Source organism: Camarhynchus parvulus, chromosome Z (genome assembly GCF_901933205.1).
Source record: "Camarhynchus parvulus chromosome Z, STF_HiC, whole genome shotgun sequence".
Lineage (NCBI taxonomy): Eukaryota > Metazoa > Chordata > Aves > Passeriformes > Thraupidae > Camarhynchus > Camarhynchus parvulus.
In genome coordinates this window covers 32,956,200-32,972,923 of record NC_044601.1, presented here as the reverse complement: position 1 = coordinate 32,972,923, position 16,724 = coordinate 32,956,200, and the positions used below count along the sequence as shown (strand labels likewise).

At 36.5% G+C, this 16,724-nt stretch overlaps 1 protein-coding gene across 4 annotated transcripts in view; it reads right to left on the bottom strand.

Moving 5' to 3' along the window:
* Positions 1 to 16,724, bottom strand: part of AUH (AU RNA binding methylglutaconyl-CoA hydratase) — a 112,745-nt gene that overhangs the window by 80,656 nt on the left and 15,365 nt on the right. Inside the window, exon 4 of one of the 4 annotated variants that reach the window (XM_030969001.1) lies at positions 6,858 to 16,714. The exons of the other annotated variants lie outside the window; for them this stretch is intronic. Coding sequence (XP_030824861.1) covers positions 16,707 to 16,714 — 8 coding nt within the window. The 3' untranslated portion in view covers positions 6,858 to 16,706. Of the gene's footprint in view, positions 1 to 6,857; positions 16,715 to 16,724 lie in introns of those variants that run through there. 4 annotated transcript variants of the gene reach the window in all.

Below are 16,724 nucleotides of genomic sequence, written 5' to 3'. Positions count from 1 at the left end.
CCTTTGCTGTCATTGCATAAACCCTTGTAAATACAGTATTTTTCTCTGAATCTACCTGGCACAGGAAGACCAGTTATCTCTCCCCTCTCAGCAACCTCCAAGCCTCTAATCATGTTATGTTGGCCTATGAAGTGCTGAGTAGAATAAGCACATGCCTTGATCCACTGATGACTGGACTTCCTGATGCTGTCCATGACACTGTTTGCCTTCTTTATGCCATATTATACTACTAGCTCATATTAGGTTTCCTGTCTCCTAGAACCCACAAGTGCTTTGCAGCGGAGCTATACCTCAGCCAGTGTGTTCCCAGCCTGTTCTGCTACTTAAGCCTATTCCTTTCCAGATGCAGTTCTTATTTATTTTTGTTAAAACTTATGCAATTCTTGTTGGTCCAATTTTTTAGCCTCTTAAGGTTTCTCAGAACAAATGGTTTCTCTTCCTTCCTAGTCATCACCTCTCCTTCCACTTTGAAGTCATCTGCAAACTCAGGGATGGTTCAGTCCTATCATTAAAGTATTTACAAATAGCACTATGAGACCCAGCATCAGTTTTCAAGGAACTCCACTCCAAGGACCACTAACAGTTTGACCTTGAGCCACTAACATCACACTGCCCTTTGATCTCTAGAGACGAGACACCTTTCACAGTCCGTATGTCTAAATTGTATCTTACCAGCTTGTCTACAGGAATAGCAGGGACAAACATGTCAAGTGCCTTTTTAAAGTCAAGGTACAGAGCACTGTAACTCTTCTTTCATCCATAGAATAAGTGGTTTCATCGCAGAAAGCATCATGTTGGTAAAGCACAATTCACCCTTGGTAAATCTGAGCTGGGTTTTCCCCACCATTTTCTTTCTTGTCTTTCACATTCTTGGAAAAAACTTCCATAAACACTTGTTCCACAACTTCCCCCAAGAATGTAGTGAGACTGACATCTCTGCATTTTCCCAAATTTTCATTTCTGTAGATGGGTATAATATTTGACTTTCCAGTCACTTAGGCCTTCAATGACCTTTTGAATAAGATAGATGGTGGACCAATTCAGATGCATCCCACCAAATCCTGTGCATGTGAATGTGTCCAACTGCTACAGCTGGATCTTAACTCCGTCCTACTCAAACAGTGTTTTGCTGTTAACTTCATTGTTGCTTCTTCTTGTCATAGAAACTTGAGACCTGAACTTTCCCATGCAGACCAATGCAAAGAGAAAATGTAATTACTTCTACCTTTACTGCACTGTCCATAATTAAGCAGACCTGTGCAGCAGCAGACCTACATTTTCCTTCATCTTATGTTTGGTACTAACACACCTACAAGAGTTATTTCTGTTACTCTTGCCACCTGTTACTAACATACCTACAGGAGTTTTTCTGGTTACTCTTTGAACTGGCAGCTGAACAACTTCTATCCTAAACATATTTCTGCACAACTGAGCGCTTTGGAAGTCTGTCTCATTTTCCAAGGGATAAACAACTTCTCCAAAAATACAAAAAGGATATTCAAGAGATTAAAAGACAGGATTTTTTTTTCCCATTAAAAATGAATATTCAAATCTAAATGTTTAAAAGTTAAAGAATACACAAAATAAACTTAGAGTGTACCAAATATTCTATATTGTATTTCTAAATATTTTCAAGATTTTACATTCAAACTGACTCTACCAATACTCCTAAATCAGTTGCAAACCCAGAACATTAAGAAATGAAACATCGTTTCAGAGAGAGATCTGAAAGTTAAGGACGAAAAGTGAAAAAATATACCAAAATATCTATTAAACAAAGAACTGCTAGCAACTTGCTTCTGAGGATCAGCTTCTTTTAGGAGTACTACTGAAAAGGAACATCTTACAAAGTAGTACAACCTACTCTACATTTTCTGTGCTCTGAGATTTTATATTTAGATTTGAAATCAAATGTGCATGTAACAGGTAAAATTTATATCTAAAGATCATCTCCTCAAAGAACAATCTGTAAAAGAATAATGTATTGTTGTTAAGACCTGGCTTTGCATAAGTTTTTGTTTGTTTTTGGTTTATTTCTAATTCCTTAAGGATTGATAAAAAAATAAGATTCACATTAAGTTTGCCCATGCTGCAGAGTACCTTGAAACTCTGCAATGAGGAAACAATCTCACAACATTTATTCTAAGTTTCTTCAAACTCTCACATGTTTTCATACTTAATTTTTCCTTTATATTTATTTCTTAATTTGAAGTTAAACAGACATGAACACCACTTCTATGTAGCAAACATGACTTGGATCTCTGCATTTTAGTGCATTTCTGTTGCGGTTTAACTCAAATTAGAACCTAAGTACACCACACAGCCACTCACTTACTCCACCTCCCTTGCCAGTGGGATGGGAATGAGAATCAGGAAAAGAGTTGAGATAAGGACAATTAAATAATGAGAGTAAAATAAGAATAATTGTCTTTATAATGATAACAACAATAACAACTGATATAACCAAAAAGAGAGAGAAAAATGAAGGCCCAGGAGAAAAGCCACATGATGTACCATGGCTCACCACTCGCCCTGCCTGCCTCCCAAAAGCAATCAGCAGCTCTCAGCCAACTGCCCCCAGTTTATAAATTGGGCATGATATCCCATGGTAGGAAATATCCCTTTGGCCAGTTTGGATCAGCTGTCCTGGCTGTGATCTCTCAGCTTCTTGTGCACCTGCAAAGCCTTTGGCTTAGGGTAAGCACTACTTAGCAACAACCAAAACATGAGCGTGTTGTCAACATTATTCTCATACTGAATCCAAACAACAGCACTGCAACAGCTACTAGGAAGAAAATTAACCCTGTCCCATCCAAAACAAAAACCATGTAATGATTTCAACAAAGGTAGGAAACAAAAAACACAATGGTAAAGAAATCAATAATATACCACAAAATATTAAGCAAGTGCTTAAAGTCTCATATAAAATGGAATGGAGAACTTCAAAAGTTACATAAATGTGTGTGGAACTCAATTTTTCACATGCACAAAATTCTTAGAAAGTCAGCAACTTGCAAAGATCCAAAATTATTTGAAACTAATATAAGTCAGGGCACACATGTTCATGGGCATTAGGAAGATATTTAAGTATGCAACACATAAGGACCCAAAAAAGTAAAACCATAGCACCAACATGAAATTCAGCTTTAACAGTGAATTAATATACTAAGATCAGGCTCTGAAGTGCCAAAGAGCTATAAACAGTCACTGGCTGAAAACACAGACCCTGGCCCTATGCCTATCTAACTGGGTTATCTCTCAGCCTTCGGTACTGTTACACACACATACTAAGGAGATTATAACATATTTTCCACAATTGCCTGTTAAATATCACTTTTTCTAAGAAATTAGTTCACAATATATAGTTAAGCATCTTTCATAACTTAAGAGTAACAATCCACTTTCAGTTGAAGCCATTGTTAAGAGCAGCCACCAATCCTGTTGCACACTTGTACAGACACAAATCTTTGCAAACACCACTTGAACTGAGTACAGAGGAAAATATATTTACATATAATGATAATAAGAAGCAAGCTGTATTCTAAATTTCAAAATAGAATGGGAAAGATGCTCACTGCAGTATTTTAGTGGATGGAAAAACAGTTTGGCATGAAGGCTGCCACATACATTTCCTACATAAGAAAGTAATTTCAATTAATAAAGCCAGTTTTTTTCATGGGTATTCCTGAAGTTATCTAAATGCGGATATATGATTTTTAAGCCAAAATGGATATTGATATTCTTCCATGTAAGATTGGCTATCATAATTTATTAGCATGAGTTGATATCTGCAGTTTTTGCACATATGCCCTCTGTCACAGAAACATTCCTGAGAACCATTCGACTGTGAAAAACAAACAAAATGTCTGCAACTCCTATATATTCAAGCCTGTGGCAAGATGCCAGTCCTAAACATTCCCTGTGGTAAAATGGCAGCACTATAGCTCCATTTATGTAAGTTATCTTATGTATCTTGCAATAATTTACACGCAGATCAGCATATTTAAAGCACTATCTGCTATATCAGTTCTTCTAAATAGGATATTTCAAAGGTACAACTTCAGGGATAGAGGGGAAGGGGTTGCCTAATTTTTTTTTTCCTTTAAGCTTTTGAATTTTGAGACTTTCTGAAAGGCCCAAGTGTTATTTCACACAGGTTTCCCCCTAAAATCCAAGGGTCCTGAATATAAACAACTAACTTCATATTTAAAGGGTTGATAGTCTTCTTCCAACTATGAAAATTCAGACCAGCCATAGATTAAAGTCAGATGGCTCTTTTTCCATCCTGTGTGTCCAGCTCTAAATTTAGACACATACAGCAATATTCCTCCTGCTAACCTCTTCAGCTGCAAAAATAAAAAAGACAGTTTACACCTCACACATGTTTCCTGAACTCATCTTCACTTGCAGAAGCAGGGGAAAAAAAAGAATCATTATAAAGATACAAACCTCATCTCTTAAAAGTAAAGTCAATTTTTTCCAAACACCAACTAGCTTTCTTTGTGAAAATTCCACCATCCAGCCACTCTGCAGTCCCTATTCTCTCACAGCTCCTTTTACAACATGACTTCCTAAAGTTTCCTCCATGAAACATGAAATAAATAGACCATTTGTGCTGGTTTTGGCTGGGGTAGAGTTTATTTTGTTCTTTTCAGCTGGAATGGGGCTGTGTTTCAGATTTGTGCTGAGCACAGAGCTGATAATATGGAGATGTTCTTGTTATTGTTGAGTAGGGCTTATACAGACCCAAGGCCTTTTCTTACTGCTATGCTGGTGAGAAGACTGAGGGTGCATCAGGAATTGGGATGGGAGACAGACAGCACAGGTGACTACAAGCGACCAAGGGGATATTCCAGACCATATGACATAATGCTCAGGATATACAGTGTGGTGGAAGAAGGAGGAAAGGAAGAACATTTGCAGCGATGCCATTTTTCTTTCCAAGTCACTGTCACACTTGATGTGGCCCTGTTCTCCTGTCGAAAGCTGAATGCCTGCCTGTCCATGGGAAGTGGTGAATGAATGCCTTGTTTTGGTTTTCTTGTCTTTCTTTTGCTTTCCCACTTAAACTGTCTTTATTTCAGTCCATAGGTTTTCTACCTTTTACTCTTCCAACTCACTCTTTAATTCCACTGGTGAGGACATGAGCAAGCAGTTGTGCATGCTTAGCTCACAACTAGGGTTAAACCACAACACCAGCACTGGTGGAAACGTACAATTATAGGACAGTTACATGTTTCCAAATAGTAAATTAAGACATTATTTTTGATTCTGTACTATGTCTCAGTTCTACTGATTTCTGTCAGGCTAACAAATCAGGACTACTAGAAGACCAGCACAAAGGCTGCATAATTTTTGACTCTCAGATGGATACAGAATCAATGGAGAAGATCCACAAAGAGAAAATGGTGCTAGCAGTAGTGAACATCAGCTGTTAAGTTGCTAGGACCACCAACCATGGACCTTTAAAAGAACCAAATCATAACAAGCTTGTGTGCTCCAAGCTTAGAGTAATATCTTATAAAATATCCCACCTATAGGACAAGATCATGAGTTTACAACTCACTTCATAGTAAAGATAAATATCAGCATTTAATAAAAAAAATGCATGTGGCAATCATTATTCAACACAGAGCTTTTTCTTAAAAAAAAAAAGTAAAGCTTTTTTCTATAACATTTGTATTTCTACGTTATTTCCGCAACAAGCATTACAGAAGTACTGAGTATTTCTTTAGTCATTGTGGTAGTATGAAAACTCAACTTTAACGTCCCCAAAAAACTTTTCATTTTCAAATTCAACCTTTACTAGGTGAACTTCTATGCTAAACATAACTGAATTCTTATACAGAATTGCAAAGTTCAAGCTAGACAACCACAACAGCTGTATTTTTACCCTACTCTTTACCTCCAAACTAATGGTGCAATTATTACTCATGATTTTTATTAATACTACATCTTCCAAAACAAAATCCTCTGAAGAGATCAGCACCAAAGTTGTTTTTTTAAACAAAAAATTTGAACTAACTTACTTAATAGAATAATTATATATGGCTATTCTGACAACACTACCACTGAAAAAAATAGCATTACAAATGAGATGTGGTACTACATTATAAATTGCAACAGCTTTGCAGTAAAGTCTGCTAACATCTAATCCCTATAATAACAATTGACACACAGTTTTCTATCTTCTGATTCACAAGAAAACATTCCCAAAACTTGCAAATGGTGAGACTCTTCATCTTTCTTTTCAAACCTTAAATGAATATCCAGACCAAATATTCTTAGTAAATATTACTAAGCCTTTCAACTCAAAAATAAAACTATGAACACACCCAAAACTCTCAGCAACCTGTTTGCTCCTTTGCAACTTTGATTTCTAGTAAATTCAGTAATCAACAAAAAGACATTTCATTGCACTATCACAGATGAGTGACTCAAATATTTTGCATATACTGTACATCTGAGCATGGCAGATATGCGGTTTTAACATTAAAAGGAATCGATACTGATGGGTTTATCTTTTTTTGATTAGCAATACTTACAAAAAGAGTTTACTGACAGCACACCCAGTTTTATGAGCTGTAAACAGAAAAGGAGGAAGCATGCTGTGTGGAAGAGTAAGAATTTCTTCTAAAGAAGTCCTGAAGTCAGTACTCTAGCATAAATGCTACTTAAGAAAGAAGGAATTTTTCCTGATAAAAACCATGGTTTAAACTGCTAGATCACTTGAATGCAGACAAAGACATGAATTAAATTCTTTTTCTTTTTTTTCACTACTTCTCATTCCTTCCCTTGATTTCGCAGGCATGACCCTGTATCTCTTCCCCGCCCCTCCCCCCCCAATAATCTGTATTAGTCATGATGGTATATTAGCTGTAAACTTCCCACAGGTCATGATTCAATGACAATGAATTCTGTGCTGCTATGCAGCAAGTGATACTTTGAGTGGAACATTTAAAGAAGCTGGTAAATAATACATACAGTATATGAAAATACAGACACCTTCTAAAGAATATCTGCAACAATAATCACATTCTGTTGTCTCTGTTGTCCCCAAATTACCAAATAACTGTTCTCTGCATACATCAGACTGCAAACAAACTTGAAGACTTGAAGTAATGGCCCTAGACTGCATGAGTTTGACTAGAAACTTTTTCAAGCCACACTAGGTAAAAAGAACACAGATTTTTCTGGGAAAATCCAAATGGGAGAAGAAGTATCTTCTGGGTTAAAGATATAGAGCTCAGTTTTGCCACTCTAGGTCTATTCAGAAAACTTAAATCTTGGACTTTAAAAAAAAAACCCAAAAACATTCAAATGGTTGGCATTCCTGCAGAAACATCTCTGGCAGCACTTAAGGACAAAGTCTTCCCATTCTACACAGTAAAATGTGTTCTTCTGCATGAAACTAAGGACAAGTAAGTATTTGAGCCATGAACAGGAACATCTCTTAATTATCCTTTGTTCACACAAAACTCAGACATGAAAACAGCAGCTGCAATTCTATTTGTCAGTACAGCAAGTTAAGCAGTTCACAATCAGTACTTCCCCTTACTCCCAGTGTCCCCAAGCGCTTTAAACTGACTCAGAAAAATAAATCAAAGAGCTTGCAAATAGCTAAATTTCCCATCCACTGAATATATTTTCAGCACCAATATTGCAAACTGAATCCTATTTTCTAAGGACTTGTTATTTTAAAGTACTTCAGGGATATTTGATCTCTTCTATTTATGAAAGACCATCAATAGACTTGTCAGCAAATTACTTTAGAGAAAGAAAGGAAAAGAAAAGGAGATCCAACATGGGAGTATACCTGCAATCTGAAGGGATTTAAGAAATTATACAGACAGGTGATATTTGCACCCAGAGCTCAATCACTTAAAAACTATGTCCATCCATATGCATTCAGCAAGTTCCAGCTGGTGACAAGAACCTCACAAAGAAACCTTAAAATATTAAAAAAATACTATTTTAGATCTAATTTTCTTATATCCTACAAAACCCTGATGCTTCACTATTAATATGAACTATGTACATTAGATTGGAAGATGCTGAGGGAAATTCTAGACTACTAATTTATCTACCTGCTGACAGATAACAGAGAATAGAAATTTTCAGTTCCTGGAAGTTGCAAAATAAAGCTCAAAATTCTAACTAGGAAATTAGATAAAATAATATAAAAGCAGACATACAGGATGCTAAACTAGTAGCTGAAACCCAGTGGATAAACAGATAATGAGGAACAGAAGTGGTTTTTGTGGCAGTTATGTAACAAGAAACAACAGCACATGACCTAAGAGAAGTTCAAGGCAAAGTCATTACAACACTGGGGGCACCCAATGACTACGAGGACCAGAGACCCCTATGGATGAGCCTCTAAGATCATAACAGGACTTCCAATAGGAGGCAGATGCATGCAAATTAGTTCTAGGAAAAGTGATGTTTATGTTTACCTAGGAAGTATGCTGTAATGAATATGTATGATCACGATGGAATAAATACCCTGTTGTAAAGTTTCATGACACACATTCAATTAGAGGAAAAATCCTCCAAATGTGTCCAGACCTGCAATAAAGAATGCCTGCTTTCTAATACCTCAAATTGTGTTAGAAGTCCATTCTTAGCCAACTTCAGTATCAATGCAGCTTTTTATCATTAAATATATTTGGGGGAAACTGCATTTTGTTACAACAGACAGGATCTGACTAAAAGTCACAGCATTTCTCTTAACTGTCTTATAAATTTGGTGCAAGACAACAAGAGTCACCCAATCTGTATAAAGAGAAGCACCCATGTATTCCTATTAATTAATCACACACATGGAATCAGTGCTTAACCAGGAAAAAAAGTAAAAATTTTAGAAGGAAAAAATCAAAATAGGAATCTCAGAATTTCTTCATTTTCATACTACCTGTACTACTTTTAAAAATAAATTTTTAATGTTTTAATAAATTTTAAATGTTCAAAACAACTGTCCACAGATTGCACATTAAAAAAAAAATCTACATACAAAATTCAAACCATTTTCAGTATAGACAGGTCTCTACATTTTCTTGCATCACTCCATGAACATATTATAATGGTGATGTTACACATGCATATATATAAGCAACTCCATTTTCCATTTATGTAAATCCAGTTGCTTTTTTCTCCTTCAGCTTTCAAGAGCTACACATTCAACTAAGATGCTACCAAAAAAAAATCTTTTATTGCAGTAAATATATAACAAAGGTATTCTTAAGATAAACAAGTGTCAGTTGCAGGCCAAGACAAGAGAAGAGAGTAAAAAATTATAATTATTGGAAGCTTTTCTTCATATTTGTGGCAATTAACACACATATATATAGCTGCATTGTGTCCAACTCTAGGTCATCTATAAAAGCAGATGTGAAACTGACTGTTGCAAACCACCTTAAGATGAAAATGTTATAGATTCAGATATGTCTAAGTACCTCTGCTACATGCCACTTTTATCCACTCTTTTCAAAAGAAAATCGGAAAGAATTCTTTACCATGTAATAACTATTTTTTTTGCCATGTGTTGCACACATGTATTCTATTTCCACCACACTACCACCAAGCACATGAGATCAGATTATTTTTGCCAGCAGGTTTTCTCTGCCAAGGATATAAATGGCTAAGCAGGCTCAGTTCCCTCACAAGTAAAGAAATCAGGTGCCACAGGCACTTAGTACTCCAGAAAAAAGGCATTACTTCACTCATACAACGCACTGTGACAATCTGCCTCAGAAAACTGTGAAGAAAACTAGCAACCTTTCTTCACAAATCAACATGACAAATACCCACAGATGTGAAATGAGCATTTCAAATGGAAGTGATTACTTGATTTGACTTAATATTTATGGAAGAAATTTGGACCTTAGACACTGCAGTGGAAAGTCAAATACTCAGACGTACATAATGGAAACAAAGAGGAGCTAAGTTCCCATGTAAGAACAAATGTATTTATCAGAACCTCACCAAATTTATTTTATCAATTTAGTATGATCAGGGCTAATCAATAATCTGTAACTTCCAGTCAAAATGACCTTCACATGGTTTTAGTCCCTTTAAAACCACAAAGTTTTAAACCATTGTATATGGATCATAGATGAGTGAGTTTAAGATCTGAAAAAAACTGATCCATGAGCATGTCATTGCTCTCTTTTTAACTAAGATTTGAACAGTGAAAATTACATTAACTAAAGTAGCTAGCCTCCACCACAATCATGTCAAAATGGCTCTTGTGTCATGAAATCAGAGCATTGTTTAGGCTGAAAAAGACCTTCAAGATCATCAAGTCCAATCATTTACCTTGCCATGTTCCTAAGTATCATATCTACACATCTTTTAAATATCTCCAGGGATCTTACTGGACTCAGCCAATCATTCAACACTCCTACTAACCCATTACAATCATCGTCAAACCATGAACAACATAAAAAAAGACAGAATTCTACCTAACACAGTCCTCTGTGTTTTCCAGGCAATTATATAAAACTCTATTTCAAAATACACAAAGTTGTCTTGGAAATCTAAAAATGTATTTATTACAGAAAGTGCAAGTAATTTGAAAAGATACAGTTCATGGATTGTCTTAATGCCAGTTATGATATTAACCCAGCTCTCAAGAGATCTGATAAAAAGGAAAAAAAGTGAAAAATTAAATGTTTATATCTTAAATACAGACAACTTTTTCTCTATTCCAAGATTTGAAATGAAGGCTTAAAGCAAAACTACATTGCTGATGAAGGTCTACAAAGAAAGACAGTCAAACAATATTTTGTGATTCAGGAATATATCTCAAATTCATAATCTAATGTCTAATATTCTAAGGTGCTACTATTTCAGACTCCAAGAAAAAAATGCAGTATGTGAAGCAGTGAGAATAACAATACCCACAAATCATCTCTCAGAATTTCTCTAACTGCTAACTATGAAGGGCTAGAAGTATAGAAAGAATCTTTTTCCAAAACCTGGGTTTCTACCAGGAGAGTGCTAATGGTACTTTTGGATTAAAAATAGGTAAAGAGCACCTCCCTAAACACTAAGTTCTTAATTAAGAATTCACCACTGTATTCTGAAAATAGAATGGGGAAAAATAATAACCCCCTTGAGCTGCAACACCTGTCAGAACAAGCTCAAAGTGACTTCAAGCATCCCTCTAGCAAAACTAAAATGAGTACAGTAGCATTATAGCAATGTTGGTATTCATAACCATACAGGACATTTTCGGAACTAACCCAGCTAATGACTCCAGATTTCATTTTTCATGTCATACAAATTCATAGTTTTGTATGCTTGACTCTGGATAGCAGGTAAACCCCCATTCAGTTGCTTTCCCATTACACAGCAGGATGGAGAAATGAAAAGAACTGCAAAAGCAGTGGGGAGGGAGAAGGGGACCCACCTTGCAGGTTGAGATAAAGGCAGTTTAATAAGCACAAGGGGAAAAAAGAAATAAACAAATTATGCAAAAGCAGCCATTCCCCACCAGCAGACCAATGTCTCTCCAGTCCTGAACAAGGTCTACTTTGGAAAAACAACTACCCAATTTTACTGCTGAGTATGATCTCATATGTTACGGACCATCCCTCTGCTCAATTCACATCATCTGTGCCAGCTGCGCCCCGCCCCAACCTCCTGCTTGCACTCAGCTGACTGACTGGCACAGTGAGAAGCATAGGGGACGTCAATGTTGTGCAAGAACTATTCAGTGACAACTATAAAACACTGGCATCTTTTCAACACTGTTGTGGTCACCAATCTGTAACACAGCACCATATGGACTTCTGTATGAGAAGTGAACTCTAAACCAGATATGCCCAGTACAAGTTTTAAAGATAAGACCGCTAGTAATTAATGCATTTGTTAGTACACACATCAACCACAGAGGAAAAACTCATGTACTTCAAAATAGCTACAAAGAGATACAGAAATCTGAAAGTTGATATATACAAGGATATCAGAGGACTCATCTGAACTGCCCTGTGACTTCAAAGATCTTAAAAATACCAACAATGACTACACAGTTACTCCTGTAGGTTTAGATATCAAATCAACAATATTTAATACACCTGCTGACACCAACTATAGCTTGCTTAAAGATGACAAATTATACCACACTAAGAATTTTTCTGGACAGGAGACTCTCAAGAAGACTTTCCTCACTTCCATGGAAACAAAACTGTTCAGATACAGTATCCAGTCCACTAGTCTACCCTATCAAATCAAGGACTTCAGCAGCACTGAATTCCACAGTCCTCTCTTTGATCCACACACAAACTTCAGAAGCAGTCTCATGATAGTTATGCAGGTTTCCAGTTAAGTCTTTCTTTAAGATGGTCAAGTTCATCTACACATCTCTAACATGTAAGCAATTACAGGAATTTCTTATATGGTGTCATGTATGCCAATAGTCTTCTAATTACATGCTTCAATGATACAAGATAAAAAAGGAGGGTAAAAAAAAGTGTGATGCATGTGAGTACTTATTCATGAAATTCAATACGACTCCCAAGCAGTCCTAAGCAGTGCCACAAGGACTATATTCCAAAAGTCAAACCTAACTATAACAACTACATGAAATACAGGAATTCATTAACTCATGCAACCTGGGAAATATGGGTTTGGATAAACCTTATAGAAAACGTATAGAACAACTTTTTAAAATCAAAAATGAAAGGTATTGCACTTGCAGCACATACATAGCCATTAAAGAGACATTCCCAAGCAGCCAAAACTGCAACAAGCCAGTGACATCACCAAAGACAATAGATGAGCAAATCCTTGAGAAGTATATTTTTAAAAAAAGGCAAACAAAGGAAAATATTTTCTGATTATTCTCAAAATATCTACATAAAATACCCAGAAAGCACAGCCTCTTTATAAGAGCAAATGGGAAAACAAGTTTTCCAACCATCTAGGGACACTGCACAACACAGTTTTCTCAAGATAAAATCTTCTGCATCATCTGGTATCTTTTCAATTTTCATTTAGTCTGTTCTGGTATATCCATTCCAGAAAATATTTCACTGTTTGAAAACTCATTATAGCATTATAAGTAAGATCTGTATGTGTGTTTCTCTGTTCTAGGTAGGCAGGCGAGGTACTCCAGTGAGGTACCTTTCATTGCTTCATAATCATCAAGACATCACTTTTATTTAAATTCTGGGATATGCTCAAGTTGCATATCCCAGATATTCACCATTCCTGCCTGTGTCAAGTTTGGACACCAAGTCACTACAAATTTCTACTCTGGAAACTTCTTTATTATTTCTGTAACAATCCAAAAGATCTAGAAAATTGCATCAATTTCAAGCATCTCAAGAAACTTTAGAAGTTCTCCAGCTGTTCAGGATGATACTTGATTTACCTATTTGTAAGCTATATGGTTATACTTATTTTCATTCATTAAATGACTTTCAGTCATTTGGTTATAAAAGCCTTAGCTCCAAAGTTAGACTCAAATCCTCAATTTACCATTATAAAAAGCAAGCTACACCTCCAAAATTTTTACTCAATATAATATAAACAAGATGTAGGAAGGCAACCCAAAAACAGCCAACTGTTTCATTCAGACATTTGTCTCCCTAGGTTTTCTGTACAGCTAGCTAGAGGATATCCCAAGCATGATTCTGATTGCCATAGACAGAGTCCAAACAAATAAACTTCGCTTATCATCAGTATATTTATTTGTAACTACTTCTCCAGACATAACAAATTACTTTGCACCAAATATTTCAATTTAACAATTTTAGGCATTCAATTTGATCAATTTTTCCCATGCTTTTATAATTTTTCATAGCTTTAGGAAAATCACTCCCTTTCTTGCTACCTTCCTCTGGAAAAAGAACTAACCAAATACCACTACCTCAGAAATAGATCTTTTACCTAGAACTTAATATTTTAAGGATTTTAGGTGGCTTTCACTGGAAAAAATATTTCCAAAAAATACATATATTAATTGTGCGCATTTGTTGTAATGGACTAAAAGCCCAAGGCAATTTGTTAAAATATTAAAACAGGACTTTTTTTAAAATATATTTTTTAATCAGCAGGTAAAACACCATGGATTCCAATAGCCAAAGATACACTTTAATCCTGCTTGTATACTTCCCAGAACACATAAGCCAGCTGAATGATACCAAATATAATATAGCCTTCTGTTGCTCAAAATGAGTTCTAAAGACAGATATCCATCACATAAAATAATCTCACATTTCCAGTGACTGAAGTAGGCGCTGTATTTCCACATAACTGTATTGCAGAGTCCAGCGTTTGGTAAATATTATACCAGTAAAGCACTAGCTTGATCAATCAAATTAGGTAACTCTACAAAATGTTGAATCGGTTTGGCAAAGCTCACCACACAACCAGAGAACTAACTCAGACAGATTTTGATCTTTTTAATCAATTTTAGGTAATAGCATGGATCTGAAGTTCAAGATGGCTTCAATCCTATTGAGAAAGGAAAAAGAAGAATGCTTGTATCATCGTAATAAATAAGCTTTTACATTTCCATTTTTTATCAGATGTCACAAGCCACAGAAGAGAAGGAATGGTCAGATGTTGTTTCACCATGTTGAAAAAGCAAATCTCAAAATTGCATCAATCAAGGAAAAATACTGCTAAAAAGATGACTCTCTAGCTGGAGCTCACAATTTATCTTTTCCTAATGGCCTGATCTTAATTTTTTTTTTTTATTTCTATGCACAAATCATAGTAAGCTATGGTCCACAGCTCATTCAAGACCAAAAAAGGAAGAAAAGTGGCATAGAAATATTCACAACTAGCATTTCAGCTGAATATATCCAATTGCCAGAAGCTTTTTTTTAAAAAAAAAGCTTAATGCTATGGTAATATTAGCTATGAATTAAGTTGTCTTTACTTTCACTAGACCCTTAGAAATCTTTGACACAGGAGACAAGTACACACTGGTTGAAAGTACTTTCAATTCAAACCGTCTGTATTCAGTGAAACAATGGAATCCCCTCTCAGACAGAAATACAATATTTTTATAAATTGCTCCAGATACTAAAGGAGTAACTAAACTGAAGTTGTCATTAGAGAACTTCCAAACTGGAAAAGAACACACAATACTTCATACACAAGTCTTCAGAGCACACAAGGTAGGAAGAGTGAGTCATCTAAATAGAAGCCATACACAAGCCTTAACAAAAGAAATCCTGCCTCTCAAGTAAGGGATAAAAAAAGGAACCAAGTAGTTACAGATTTAGTCTTTCCTGTTGAGGTTATTCCACTTTAACTTTTATAGCATACTTATTACACAGCTCTGGTCACTACTCGCTCAACTGGAGAAAAATCTTCCTGACTACTTTTATTTTAGACTATTTTTTACACAAGTTCCTCTGAGACTATATAACTAATCCACCCTCAGTTCATAGCTCTTCAAGAAAAAAGGTCTTCCCTCAATCTTACTTTGAAAAATCTGTAATAACTGGATGTGTAGGTTAACTTAGGCTCTCTGCCAGTTTCCCTCCTCAGTAAGATAGGGAAGAAAATACAATTAAAAGCTCGTGGATCAAGGAAGATCACTCATTTGCTACCATCATGCCCAAAACAGACTGGACATAGGAAAGATAAATTTAATTTAGTGGCAATAAAAGGTAGACAGTGTGAAACAAAAACAAAATCTTCTCCCCACCATTCTTTCTTCCTTTTTTCCTGGCTTAACTTTGTTACTAACTCCCCCATCCCTCCCCACTGCTGCGCAGAGCAAAAGGGAAGGGGAATGGGCCTTGCAATTCAACCATAACACTTCATCCCTGCCACTCTTTCCTCCTCACTCTTTTTTCCTGCTCCAGCACAGACTCTCCTCCACACAATACAGTCTTTCCCAGGACTTCTCACGGGAGACAGTTCTTCAGGAACTGCTTCAGCATGGTCTTTTTCACAGGGCACAGTCCTTCTCCAGCACTGGGCCGCCATGGGCCACAACTGCCAGAGCATCTGATCCTGTATAGGCTGCCCTCCCACAGGTCACAGCTCTGTCAGGACCCTGCTCCTGACTGGGCTCTTCACGGGCTGCAGCTTCCATCAGGGTCTGTCTACCTGCTTCAGCCTGGGGTTCCTCATGGCCTGCAGTGTGGATATCTGCTCCAGATTGGTCCTCCATGAGCTCCAGGATGACAACCTGCTTTGACATGGTCTTGTCTTTGGGCTGCAAGGGAATCTCTCCTTTGGCACTTAAACACCTCCTCCCCTTCCTTGCTTCTGATCTGGGAGTCTGCAGGGCTGTTCCTCTTCCATTTTCTTCTCACTCCTCTCTCATGGCTGCTAATTTCTAATATATATGTCATCACAGAAGTGCCACCAGCATCTCTTAAAGACTCAGCATTGGGCAGTCACGGGTCTGTTTTGGAACTGGATGCAGCTTGCTCTGTCAAGTACCAGGACAGCTCCTGGTCTTTTCTCAGAGAGGCCTATGTGAACTAAATATATTAGTTTAAAAGCTCTATTCCCATCTGGAGAATAACTTTCAGAAAGCTTAACAAATGGAAACCAAATTCTATCATTTTCTCAAGTAAGGCATTGCACCAACCAATGAGAAGACAGACAAGTGATTCTTAACGTAAAATTTCCTAGTTGATTAGGTGCTGATTTGAAGACTGCACTGTTGAGTACAGTCTCACGCAATTTCCTATCATATTCTTTGTGCCTGCTTCCTCATCAGGAATGGGTCAGTCTTCTGCAAATCA